Raw genomic sequence first — 14,583 nt, 5'->3', positions numbered from 1 at the left:
GGGCAGTGCCCCATTTGCCCTAATGGAGCAGTCTCCACTGTTCTGTGTAATGCATGAAATTGCCCAAGCTAGCTATTATAAGGGCATGATTTGTATGCCATGCCATCATTTGATAATTTCCTATAAAGTGGGAGGCACACACAGAACACGTTCTGTCTAGCCACACACCCCATACTCCCCAATAGCTCCTACACTTGAAGTAGCCTCTACCAGCAGATAAAGAGCAGAGGCAAAGCAGTTTCTGAGAAAAAAGCATAGCCAGAGCAGTAGCCAGAGCAATGCCTTCGCACCCACCCACCCACCCACCCACCCATACCTTAAATGACTATCACCCACCCTATTTTATAGATTCCTGCCCCCCATTTGTTTATGTAATTTCTGACCTATATGTTCAACAGCCATTTTGTGTTACCAGGATGGCTAATGAATTCAGATTAAAAATAAAACAAAACACACTGTTCACAGTATTAAAATCATACAGAATAAAAACCATGAGATTAAAGCAGCAGCAGTCCAGGAAATTGGTTTGGCTCTTACTGACCTGAAGAAACAACTGTTACAAATCTCAGACACATTCATACTAGATAGGGTAGGACAGATTAAGCTCCTGTTATTTGTTGTTGCTAAATTAGCATAAACCACCCTGGATTTTAGCAATGAATATAGAAATATTTTGAATAAATCCATTTTGTGGAAAAAGTCTTAATTTTTAAAAGTCATACTATTCAATATATTAGAATTATGATGAAATGAATATAATTAAATTAGATGCATTTTGGCAAGGCCAGTTTTTCTCAAATATTTTATTTTACCTATTGTTCATTTAATATTAGGCATGGGGGGTGTCTCTTTCCTTGCCTGTTCAGTTGGTCTTGTATTCTGAGGAAAACTGGCAAATGGGAGCAACACATTGACCTTCCTATCCCTGCTGTATTATGTGCACCTTCCTCACCTCTTCTTGCACTTGAAAGCCATAATCATTTCAGTCCCTCTAAAACGGAAGTGCATCTTTGTCTAATGATTTTTTGTGACCTTTCTGGACCTTTCAAAAGAGGTATTTCTTGCCATTTGCCATCATTTTAATGTGTTGACATCCTACCAAAGGGCACACATGTGCTATCTGCCAGTGATATCAGATGCTGCTATGAGACTTTTTATTAAAAAAAAAGTTATGCAGGAAGAAAATGTCCAAATTTTATTTTATTTTTAAAAGTTAGCCTGGGCCCTTTTCTTTGAGTAATACTTTAAATAAATGATGATCAGGAGACTGGAAACAAAGCCCTATGAGGAAGGACTGAAAGAACTGGGCATGTTTAGCCTAGAGAAGAGAAGACTGAGGGGAGATATGATAGCACTCTTCAAGTACATGAAAGATTGCCACACGGAGGGCCAGGATCTCTTCTCGATCATCCCAGAGTGCAGGGCACGGAATAATGGGCTCAAATTGCAGGAAGCCAGATTTCGACTGGACATCAGGAAAAACTTCCTAACAGTTAGAGCCATACGACAATGGAACCAATTACCTTTTCAGTAGTGGCCCCCGAATTATGGAACAGTCTCCCCGATGAGGTACGCCTGGTGCCTACACTTTTATCTTTTCGGCGCCAGGTTAAAACCTTTTTATTCTCCCAGGCATTTTAACTTAATTTATTTTTTAGCTTTCAATTTATACCAGGCTGTTTTACTGTTTAATATGTATGCTTTTTACTGATCTTTGTAATTTTATTGTATTTTACTCTATGTTGTGCACCGCCCTGACAGCCTTTTGGCTGTGGGCGGTATAGAAATCGAAATAAATAAATAAAAATAAATACCTAGAGAGGTAGTGGGCTCTCTGACACTGGAGGCATTCAAGAGGCAGCTGGACAGCCATCTGTCGGGAATACTTTGATTTGGATTCCTGCATTGAACGGGGTTGGACTTGATGGCATTATAGGCCTCTTCCAACTCTACTATTCTATGATTCTATGAAATCTCTCTGCTTCCACCATGGTGCTAAAAAGCAGAACTATAACAAAATATAAGAGTTGCACATCAGAATGGTGTTGGGGTTCTCAAAGTTAGGCATCAGTAAGGCCTCTTCAAATGCTAGCAGAAACACATGATTCACATGTGCACATTCTTAAGTGTTAGATCCCCATGTTAAACATTTTCATGTACACCTAAAACCTTATGTATGGTGGAACTGTTAATGACCTTATGCCAAAAGCAAGAAAAATTCAAGCCACTTAGGCCATAGCAGTGCTTCTCTTCTGCCCCAAAGCTACAAATTAGTCATTTGTCTCAGCTTCAAGAATCAATAGCAATTAAAGTCATCAAGCAAGAGAGTTTATTTCTCTCAGGAATGGGGAAAGGGAAAGGGAAATAGGAGTTTTCCATAATTTTCTCACTTATTTGTGATAATACCAGAGCTTGGAAAAGTTACTTTTTTGAACTACAGCTCCCATCAGCCCAATCCAGTGGCCATGCTGGCTGGGGCTGATGGGAGTTGTAGTTCAAAAAAGGTAACTTTTCCAAACTCTGGATAATACTCACTTAAGATGACAAACAGGGATGGCAAGGGGCTCCAAAAGGATCTTACCAAACTGGGCTAATGGGCAGTAAAGTGAAATGCATTTCAATATAAGCAAGTGTAAAGTGATGCACATGAAGGCAAAAAATCCTAGGTTGGTTTCAATGCTAGGCCTACTCAGAGTGGACCCACTGAAATAAGTAGGCATGACTAACTTAGGTTCATTCATTTCAATGAATAGGATTTAGCTGAATACCATCCCTACTTTCACATTTACATGAATGGGATCTGAACTAGCTATGATTGGTCAGGAAAGAGATCTTGGGGTTGTGATAGATAACGTGATGTATGGCAGCTGTGAAAAAGGCAAAATTTAACTGTAGGGATTATTAGGAAAGGGATTAAAAATAAAACTGCCAATGTTATAATTCCCTTATACCTATCTGTGCTGTGACCGTACTGGAAAACTGTATAGTTCTGCTTGCCACATGTCAAAAAGGATATTGTAAAGCTGGAAAAGTTTCATAAAAGGGTAACCAATCAAGGGGCTGAAGCAACTCTTATGAGGAAAGGCTATAAAATTAGGGCTTTTTGGTTTTTTGGTTTAGAAAAAGTGAGTAAGTGGGGACGTGATAGATACATGTAAAACTATGCATAGCGCACAGGAAGAGAGTAGAAACTCCTCCCTTCTTCCTTTATTTCCCAGTTCTATTATTTGCATGATTGCACCTCACTAGACAGTTGACGTAGTAGTACTGTATTGTCAAAGTTTATTTTGTGCTTGTGTGTATTTTTGTACAATATTTTTCAAAAATGCAAATGAGGGTTAGTTTTATCATACTAGAAACCAGGGTCATTGGATGCAGCTCAATGTTAGAATATTCATGAGATACAAAAGAGAATACTTCTTCACACAGCGCAGTGTTAGCTAAGGGTGTAGTAATAGTCACCAACTTGGGACAACTTTAAAAAGGGGCAAATGCTGTTGCGCTCAGTTTCTGACAGGCAGATACACCTTACGCATCCCTGATCTGTGCTATTTTCTAACGCTTGAGTGAACAACCATGTTTTTATCATGTTACAGAAACAAAAAAGACATACTGTAGTTGAGAGGGTATTTCACAACGTGGGTATCAAATCTGAGAAGGCTCTCTCTTGTGTTACTAGAGAGTGGATACTCCTAATGGTATATTTGGGACACAAGGCACATTTGTTCAGACATTTGCTTTCATAGAGGTGTCTGTTGATACTTCATGTGTAATAACTCTAACTTGAGAGTTTCATTATCTCAATGTGTGAACATTTTAGATGCTTGCACTATACCAATTCATATGTTTACTTTTTATTTTTCCAAGTGGATAGGATATATAAAAAGAATTGGTATTTTTCTTATAATTATTACCAAGTGGAGAGGCATAGCTTTATATTATACAGTAACAAGCATGTTATTGCCCTGCCACTAAATCATAATACCATATAATAACATAGTCTGTGGTTACAGCTCTTAGGGAAAAGTTTTTCTATGAAACCTGCTATAAGAGTGATTAACTGTACTATTTACAATATGATATTCTGTTTCTCCAGACAGATTAATGTTCCAGGGTAGAAAATTATGTGGTGGCGCTGAATTCTCAAACAAATGATTTTGTACTCCTACAATAAATGTATAGATATTTGAGCATGAACAGTGTTAGCCTTATCATGAAGTGATATGAAGCAGTCTGCTCTGGTCAGCAGAGTCCAGGGGAGCATTTTTTCCTCGTGTGTGTATGAGAGAGATCTGTCACACAAACACACATACAGACACATAACACACTTTCCAATGTAATAAGCTCTCCCAATCAATAAATCGATCAGATAAAAAAAAAGGTTAAGGAAGACAACAATATAAAATTAAAAGCTGCACTTTCAATTTAAACTGGTACTTTATAGGGGATCTGACTTCATGTAGAGTGAGCCTATAACAGCCTTTCTAAACTTGGTGCTCTTCAGAAGTTTTGGGTCATTATTTGGGTTAACCAACTAGCATTAGTAACCAGAGGGCACTAGGAAAAGCTAGCCTGTAATATACTCCTAGATCAACTGACCTGCTTACCTTATACAAAATCATAGAATCATACAGTTAGAAGGGACCTATAAGGCCATTGAGTGCACCCCCCTGCTCAATGCAGGAATCCAACTTCAAGCATACCTGACAGGTGGCTGTCCAGCTGCCTCTTGAATGCCTCCAGTGTTGGAGAGCCCACCACCTCCCTGGGTAATTGGTTCCATTGTTGTACCACTCTTGACTGTTAAGATGTTTTTCCTGATGTTCAGTTGAAATCTGGTTTCCTTTAACTTGAGCCCATTATTCCATGTCCTGCACTCTGGGACAATTGAGAAGAGATCCTAGCCCTCTTCTGTGTGGCAACCTTTCAAGTACTTGAAGAGTGCTATCATAACTCCTCTCAGTCTTCTCTTCTCTAGGCTAAACATGCCCAGTTCTTTCAGTCTCTCCTCATAGGGCTTTGTTTCTAGTCCCCTGATCATCCTCATTGCCCTCTTCTGAACCTCTTCCAGTTTGTCTGTATCCTTCTTAAAGTGCGGTGTCCAGAACTGGACGCAGTACTCAAGATGAGGCCTAACTAGTGCCGAACAGAGTAACCAATACTTTAAATGGTTTGGAAACTATACTTCTGTTAATGCAGCCTAAAATAGCATTTGCCTTTTTTTGCAGCCACATCCCACTGTTGGCTTATATTCAGCTTGTGATCAGCATCAATCCCAAGATGCTTTTTGCACATAGTATTGCTGAGCCAGGTATTCCCCATCTTATAATTGTGCATTGGGTTTCGTTTTCCTATGTGTAGAACACTGCACTTATCCCTGTTAAATTTCATTCTGTTGTTTTCAGCCCAATGCTCCAGCCTATCAAGATCACTTTGTTTCTGTCTTCCAAGGTATTAGCTATTCCTCCCACTTTTGTATCATCTGCAAATTTGATAAGCATTCCCTACACCTCCTCATCCAAGTCATTAATAAAAATGTTGAAGAGCTCTGGACCCAAGCCCAAGCCCTGTGAGACCTCGCTCATTACCTCCCCCCAGTTTGAGAAGGAACCATTGATAAGCACTCTTTGAGTATGATTTTGTAGCCAACTGTGGATCCACCTGATAGTTGTTCCATCCAGCCCATTTTTAGCTAGCTTGCTAATCAGATTATCATGGGACACTTTGTCAAAAGCTTTGTTGAAGTCGAGATATATTATGTTCATAGTATTCCCACAGTCTTCCAGGGAGGTTACCCATTAAAAATGAGATAAGATTAGTCTGGCAGGACTTGTTCTTGATAAATCCACATTGGTTTCTAGTAATCACTGCATTGTTTTCAAGGTGCTTACAGACTGACTGCTTTATAATCTGCTCCAAATTTTTCCCAGGGATCGATGTCAGGCTTACTGGTCTATAGTTCCTGTGTTCCTCCTTTTTGCCCTTTTTGAAGACTGGGGCAACATTAGCCCTTCTCCAGTCATCCGACACTTCACCCATCCTCCACGATTTCGCAAAGCTAATAGACAGTGATTCCCAGAGTTCTTCAGCCAGCTCCTTCAATACTCTAGGATGCAGTTCATCAGGCCCTGGAGATTTGAACTCATTTAAAGTGATGAGGTGTTCCTTGACGGTTTATCTATCAATTTCAAGCTGCAATCTTGCCCCTTCAACTTCATATTTGGCAGGAGGGTCATAGACCCTCTTTTGGGAGAAGACTGAGCCAAAGTAGGAATTGACCACTTCTACCTTTTCTTTGTCATCTGTTATCAATTTACATTGAGTAGCTGTGCCACCATTTCTTTTCTCTGTCTTTTACTATGGATGTACCTGAAGAAAACTTTTTTGTTTCTTTTGGCATCTGTCACTAACCTCAGCTCATTCTCAGCTTTAGCCTTCCTGACTCCATCTCTGCAATTCCATGCTACCTGCCTATATTCATCCTTTGTGGCTTGGCCTTTCTTCCACTTCCTGTATCCTTTTTTGTTTTCAGTTCATCTCTAAGGTTTTTGTGAAGCCACATGGACTTCTTCTGCTGTCTTCTTCATTTTTTCCTTGATGGAATTGTTTGCCATTGTGCCTCTAGAATTTCCTTTAGAAATCCTCATGGCAGTCCTGATGTGGTGACCCCCAAGGGGGAGACTCTTCTGTCTCTGACTCCTTACCGTCTGGGACAAAGAGCAGTCAGTATGTCATCAGTATACTGATGAGATGGAATTCAGATATTCTTGCAGCCTGCCCTGTTGGCTTGACATAGATGTTAAATAGCATGGAAGGCAAGGAGATACTTGAGCATCCCATAGGCTAATTCCTGTGGGGTGGAGTAGCAGTCTGCTGTCCAGCTAACGCAGGGTCAGGAACCCTGCTTTTCATTTTTACCTTAGCTTCTCTCGTTCTTATTTTATATCCTCAGTAACTCATCTGATAGATGTTTGTTGTTGTTATATGCCTTCGACTATGACTTATGGCGACCCTATGAATCTTTTTTGGATATATTCATAGGGTTTTCATGTTAAGAGGTATTCATGGGTGATATACCATTACTGTCCTCTAAGCTTACGGCACCCGGTATTCCCAGGCAGTCTCCCATCCAAGTACTAACCTGCTTAGCTTCCGAGATCAGGTGTGTTCAGGGTAGTATGGCCGTTAGTCTGGTTTATTGGTCAAATCTGTGTCACAGAGGAAAATGAACACCTTTTCCACATCCATCATCAGTTTCCACAGGGTAGTTCGCTGTCACAGCTTGATTTACATTTTCTATATTTTGGGTGCATGAGAATGACTTTGATTCTTCAGATTGGTTTAATTACACTTTCAATATATAACATAAGTAAGCCTGTATAAGTACCATCCAAATTGACAAGCTGGATCAAGCCAAATGTGCATCAGTTCCAGTACTTTGCTGATTCTGGGCAGAGGGATGCTCCTAAGAAAGGCATGATGGAGATTTTGTTTCTTCCTGTTGGGCCTTGTTGAGTTCTGTTATTAGATCAATTAAACTTATTAATCCATTAACCTTATTTTTTGTGGGACCATTGCCTGGTGTCTTTGGAGTTAACTAGAGAACTAGATTAAATGCTGCTACTTACTGATGTTCATCATGGACTATGTAGAGCTGCAACAAAGTTTGGGAAATTTAGGGGGACTGGTTTTTCTATACTGGATTTGGGGCTGATTGGAGTTGTAGCCCAAACTGGTGGAGGGCACCAGCTTAGAAACTTAGGAAGCTGTCTTGTACTAAAACCATTGGCCCATCCAGCACAATATTGTCTACACTGACTGGCAGCAGCTCTCCAGGATCTCAGCCTTACCTGGGACCTTCTTCATGCAAAGGAGACCCTTTATCACTGAACTATGTATGGCCTTTCCCCATACCATAACAGGTTGGCACAGGCTGGTATGAACTGTGTAATAGTAATTCTTGAGCACTGTCTCTTATAACATGTAGCAGTTTTTTTTTAAAAAAATCTATATATATTTAGTTACAGGTTGCTAGCAAGAAAACTTTTCAAATCAGTTTGCTGGTAGGCAGAGTGCTTTAGGAAAAGCCACCATCCAGTTGCCCTTATTGTCCTTTCGTTTGCTGATTTTGCACATCACTTTTTTTAAAAATCAGATGCCAGTTTTGATATTTTTCTGGTCAGTTAGCCTCCCTCTTTGGTGATTAGACTTCATTCCAACAATGCAATTGGTACAAGTCTGGAATACTGAACAAGGTTGGCACCTAATTGAATGGTTAGCTAATTTATATGAAAAGTTGTCCATAGGGGTTGGATGATTTATAAGAACCCTAGGCAAATCTCTCATTATCAGAGGTTATTATTAATATGGAAATGAATAAAGTAGTAGACTGGTGTATAGTTGCATCAGTTTGAAACTGTAGATTTATACACAAGGAAGAAACAATTCCAATATTTGTTTGGAGTGCATTATCTAGTGAATTCTAGTTGTAATTTCTAAGTACTTCAGTCTTGTATCTTCACTGAAGCAATCAAAATATAATTTGGTTCAATGGCTGCCAATGTCTAACTGAACAAATGTGTATCTGCATAACTATTAAGCTTGAGGGTGTGAGTCTGGAATTGACTATTTAAAGTAATTTTTCATAATTTGAAGCATAGTAAATACTATAAACATTAAAACAGCATGCTACTGTTTTGTCCTATTTTGGTCTCATTTAATGTTTTGTTCTTCTGCAGGCAACAGATGAAGAATTCTGTTTACCGAAGCAGGCAATCTTTGAATAGTCCCAGCCCAGGAGAAACTGAAATGGATCTTCTTGTTACACGAGAGAGACAAAGGCGTGGTATTCGCAACAGTGGATATGATGTAAGTGTATGCAATCAGTGTAAGTTGCATTAGAAGAATAACAAACATTAAGCTAGTTCTAGCAAAATAATGTACCTAGTGTGAATATGCACTTGATAGTTTTTTAGTTCTTAAAGATGTTCAGAGGTAAAGCTAGAACTGATTTTAGGCATTTGTGATGCTTTAGGACAAGTTTAAGCTTTTGTATATCCAGAAAAAGTCCTGTTGCACTTAGGTCCTTCTTGCATGCTTTTCATAGGCATCTGATTGGCCACTGTGAGAACAGGATGCTGGACCCACCTGGCACTTTTATAACCATCCCCCCCAATGCAGCTCACTCCCTTCACCAATCCTCCCTTGCAATACCCCCCAATATCTGCAGGCGTCGGTTGCCTCAGCTGCGATAGGCCCATTTGCTCTCCTCATCCACTTGCATTGCCTGTTCCTATGTTGCTGCAGTCCCCCGCCACCACCCTGACAAATGCTGCCGCTACCCTGTTTTGGCCACTTATGAGCCTCCCACTCACCCAGCCATCCAGGCGTATAATGGCACTGATGCCCTGCTTAGGTCCCTTCCCAGCCTCCCTCCTGCCCCCACGGCCTGGAGCAAAGGGAGGCCTCACAGTAGTGATGCCAAGGCCTCCCATGAAGCAAATCCATGATCACCCAGGCCACCATGCCTGCACTCTCTCCCTCTGTCTACTTGGTCTCGGCTGCCTTCCTTCCTCCTCCCCCCCACCTTGAGTCCAGTGTGGCTTAGTCACACTGTGCAGTTTGCAGCACTGCCAATCTGTGATGCTGTGAACTGCGCAGCGTGAGCATGATGTCTCAGTTTTTATTATATGTATGATGATGGAAATGGCCTTCAAGTCAATCCCGACTTCTGGCGACCCTACAAATAGGGTTTTCATACTAAGCGGTATTCAGAGGCAGTTTACCATTGCCTTCCTCTAAGGCTGAGAGGCAGTGACTGGCCCAATAGGCTACTTAGATTGTAACCACCTTGAGCTTTTGGGAAAGGGTTATGGGCCTGTGTAAATGTTTTAAATCTATTATATATTATATAGATAGATTTAGAACATTTACACAAGCACATAACCCTTTCCCAAAAGCTCAAGGTGGTTACAATCTAAGTAGCCTATTGATATGAAGGTATAAGGCAGCTGGTTATAATCTTTTCATACATTTTGTACAACTATAATTCCGACATGGCGACTCTATGAATAGGGCTTTCACGGTAAGCAGTATTCAGAGGTGGTTTACCACTGCCTTCCTCTGATTTATTATTAATATTTCATTTTTTTAAATTATGCTGATATTCTGCAGTTTCACAATAATTCTAACCATGTTTAGATTTGGATAATTGGGCATAGGAGTCTGGATCCTGAGAAACTCAGCTTTCCTTTTTAAAAGCAAGTTCCTAGCCATTATGGACACAAGTACAGTTTTTGAAAGTATATAGCAATTGAATAGTTAATCTCAAAACTTGAAGAAGACAAGAATGGCGGACTGAGCAAGATTTCAAATAGTCAGAGGATAGTTATTCAGTGCCCAAGATAGCAATTTGTTCCTCTTCATAACATGGAGAAGTAAAATAAATTAGGTAAAATAAGTAGATATATGCAACTAATTTAATTCAGGTTTCAGAATGTAGTTCCCTCTCTCTATTATCTTGGTGCAGAATTCTGGTGAGTTTGTGGAAAGAGAGACAGAGACATCACACAACAGTGGTTACTTTTGTAAACCAGAGAAACTGTTATGGGCATCACACCATACCGTGATCAAACCCACACTGCAACTTATTCTGTTGGCTACAACAGAACGCTTCTTTCAAGTCTAGTTTCAGCAAGGGGTGGAGAGGGAACGGGGAGTTCTCTGCCACTGTGTGCAGGTGTGTACCCATGGATGCTACGTTGGTGACCCTGATCTTGCCCTTTTCAACAGTGGGCGGATACCTTCTTCACCAGGGCATATTTTACATTCAATCCCTAACATAGAATTTGTCTTTTTTGGTGCTGCTGCACACTGAGTTGAGCTATTTGCCAGATCACAAATATAGAAAATAAAGATTGTATTGCTTTTGATGTAATAAATAACCTAGTTGTCCACAGAAGTATAGCGTGCTCGTTTGCCATGATATTCAACAAGGTGTGGAAAACTGTGAAACATCAAAAAATATGTACAAGCGTACATTTGTGAATGGGTTGTTCATGTTTTGACATTTCATGTCAGAACACATAAGACATCATAACAATAATATCTTAGGAATATGAAGAACAGCCTACAAAAAATAGTAGGAAATAAATAACATAAAATTGCACATAAATGACAACAGAAAAGCCTTTAAGGACTTACTGTTCTACTCACATTCTTCTGTTTTTATTATTTCTTTATTTTATTTATGTCCTACCTTTGCTTCTTCCACAGAGTTCACAAGAGTGTGCATGGTGTTCTTTTTGACCCCTTCCTCCTTTATCCTCACAAGAATCTTGTGAAATAGCTTAGGGTGAGATACAGTGTTCCAAAATCACCCAGTGAATGTCATGACTGAACAGCGATTTGAACCCAGGCCTCCCTGGTCCTAGTCCAACTCTGCAGTGTAAAAGGTTATTGATAAACAGTTTGTTAGATATCCAGGATAATAAGATACTAGCTGCAATTTGATTGATATAAATGTACATCAGAGAAATATATATATATTATACCAACATATGTGCCATCTCGCCTTTCTTTTGTTTTGGCCTGTGGTGAGGGGCCAGATTTGAAATTGGGGCTTTTCGTTATACGTTGGCCCTTGTATCTAACCCTGATCTATGCTAATCTCTGTGTGTCGGTTTACTGTCTAATCCGCTTATTGTTAGTCATTTATTTATTTAAATGTTTTTACTTTAGCAATTTACTTAAATGTTTATGAATTTAATGTACATTAATGAGCTGTTATTTGTTCCCTAGTATTGACTATTGTAGTGTTTCAGTTCCCCCCTTCAAATTCTTAGGTTTGTTTTTTATGTTATTTTGTTTGTTTTGGATGTTACTGTATTTGTTTTGGTATCGTTAGCTGCTTTTGACTTCCTGTTTGGCAGGAAAAGCATGATACAAACATGAAATGAAACAAAATGTCATACTGAGTTCCTCAGGAAAAAGCTGAGGCTTTCTGATTTGGGAAAAATTGCTTTATATATACTGGCATTCTCCCAAAGTGATTTATTATTATTTTTATTACTACATTTATTTCCCGCCCATCCTTCCAGGAGACCAGAGCAGCAAACAAAAACACTAAAGCACTTTAAAATGTCTTAAAAACAAAAGACTTTAAAACATATTAAACAAAACATCTTAAAAACATCTTTAAATAACAACTTTAAAAAATCTTTAAATTTACCATTTAGAATATTAATACAAACAAGTAGAACAAAATATTATTAGACTTACTTCATGAGCTGATGGCATGATGATGTTTGGAAACCCTTTTTTTAATATTTAGTAGTATAGCTGGATCCGTGTGCCTAACTGTAAGCATCCTGATGGAATGCTTGCAACATCCCTTCCTTTGGTGGTAGGCCTATTTACACGTAAGAAGTGTGTCTTTCCAGTCCAGTCCTCATCCACCAACAGCCTCTGTGCAAGCAGTTCCCAGCTATGTACCTGGGTGGGACTGGCAAATACAAGCTGAGCTGCAGGCTATATTTCCTCTGGTATTTCCAGTTCAATCATCGCTTCCCCCAACTGCCATATGTTTATAACATACGGTACCTAACATAATTTATTAAACATATATGTCATCCTGTAATGTTAAACAGCTAATAATTCATTTAAATGGGTGTTAGAAATGCTATTTTCTCTAAATTTCAATAGGAAATAGATGTTTAGTTGCCCATAACAGTTAAATAATTATTATTAGCCTAAATTTATAAGATTACATATTATCTGATTATGATGTATCTAAGTGAAAAGTATTCACACTGTGAATAAAAATATGTCATATATCCTGTTCAGGACTATGAAACTATGTAATTTGTGCTCATGTAATATAATGCAGGGGAACTGAGAGGACTGAAACAGCAATCTACCGAAAGTGATGGCTGTTACGACTAAAACTGATCTCTGGGAGCAGAGCTGGAGAGGGAGAAAGGCAGGCAAGCACTGGGAATGTTGTAGACTTTTGTCCCCCTACCTTCTTTTATGGCATGATTCTATAACCAATTCTCCTCCCATGTGTATTATTCATGGCATAATACATATGGCGAAGGAGGACCCGGACAATCATTTCATGATTTCTGATATATCTATCCTTTATGTATATGGGTTAACAGGCTGGATGAGGTTTATCAAGAAAATGTAGCACTATTTGAAACTCAAATGTAACCACTGCATAGGGCTTAGACATAAAAATGATTCTGACTGGATATTGTAGTAGTTGCTGTTTGCATATACTGCTGTCTCCATTAAATGTTCATATTTTATCCAACAGACTGAACCTGAAATGATAGAAGAAACTAATGTTGACCATGTGAATGAGCCCCGAAATTATAACAGAGCCCATCAAGCAAAAGGCCATTCAGAGACATCAACTTTGAGTTCTCAGCCATCCATTGATGAAGTCAGACAACAGATGCACATGTTATTGGAAGAAGCCTTTAGTTTGGCCTCAGCAGGCCATGGAGGACAGAACAGGCAGCAAGATGCTTACAGTTCTACACAGCACTTGCCATACTCTGAAGTTGTGACCAGTGCTCCTGGTACCATGTCTCGACCCAGAGGGGGAATACAGTGGGTGCCTACATATAGACCAGAAGTGTATCAGTACAGTTTACCAAGGCCTGTAAGTGACTACTTATATGTGTTATATGTAGAACTGTTGTTGATATACTAGAATTTCAGGATTTTAGTTACGATGTTAGCATAATTTGTGTGTATCTAAAATATTTTTTACTACAGTCTTGTAGTTGCACTTTAGGAAGTCTCTCATTTGTGCATCATATATTTTACGTAGTGACTCTAGGATTGTGCTGGGCTGTGAGAATGATTAGTTTGAGATGAATGATCAACGTTGGCTTTACCAAATAAAAAATCATTTACTTCTCTTAAAATAAGCACAATAAACAACAACTTAGCTTTAAAAAGAGGATTTATTAATGGCCTGCTTTGGGTGTCATGCTAAACAATAATTTAGCATGATGAGAATGAGCCACAGCATACCTCAGGCATAACTACAAGAAGTCTGAAAGCATTCACTTCTGTTTATAAAAGTGAGGGTAGAGTTTGAAAAGAAGAGTGAGAGACCAAGGCTTGCCAGATGTTTTTAGTGGCAAAGTCACTGGATTTACAGATGTATATTGTCAAATTAAAAGCCCACATAGAAAATGGCTCATGCTGAATCAAAGCTATGAAGTTTAGGCAGGCAGAATGGGTGGGATATATTGCAAATTCATGAGAGGAGTCTCATATTCCATCTTAGAGTTGATATATATTCAGAGTAACAAGGTCTTGTAATTAAAGAATAGCCTTGAAATTCAGGAGATTTCAGTTACTTACGCTACCATTCTTCATACAGAATACTTGCAACAAAAGGAGAATCCGTAACGTCATATATTTTTATTTCAGAAATTTCACGAGGCACTGAAAAAATAATTACCTATGTGTTTCTGCTCTTGTGAGCTAGGTTGCATGTCATCAAGACTTTAAAAAGGGAGACAAGTGCATGACTAGTCCCCTTCATTTTCTCAACAGTTGAAT

The 14,583-nt window shown here is 39.1% G+C and overlaps 1 protein-coding gene across 8 annotated transcripts in view; it reads left to right on the top strand.

Annotated features, from left to right (window-relative positions):
- Positions 1–14,583, top strand: part of KIAA1549L (KIAA1549 like) — a 305,265-nt gene that overhangs the window by 206,684 nt on the left and 83,998 nt on the right. For all 8 annotated transcript variants that reach the window (XM_061610513.1, XM_061610520.1, XM_061610519.1 and 5 more), the window contains 2 exons: positions 8,739–8,868; positions 13,319–13,669. In XM_061610513.1, coding sequence (XP_061466497.1) covers positions 8,739–8,868; positions 13,319–13,669 — 481 coding nt within the window. The remainder of the gene's footprint in view (positions 1–8,738; positions 8,869–13,318; positions 13,670–14,583) is intronic.

The sequence above is a fragment of the Rhineura floridana genome, chromosome 2 (assembly GCF_030035675.1).
Source record: "Rhineura floridana isolate rRhiFlo1 chromosome 2, rRhiFlo1.hap2, whole genome shotgun sequence".
NCBI classification, from domain to species: domain Eukaryota; kingdom Metazoa; phylum Chordata; class Lepidosauria; order Squamata; family Rhineuridae; genus Rhineura; species Rhineura floridana.
Note: the sequence above shows the minus strand (reverse complement) of the source record. Positions and strands in the feature narration are given on the sequence as shown.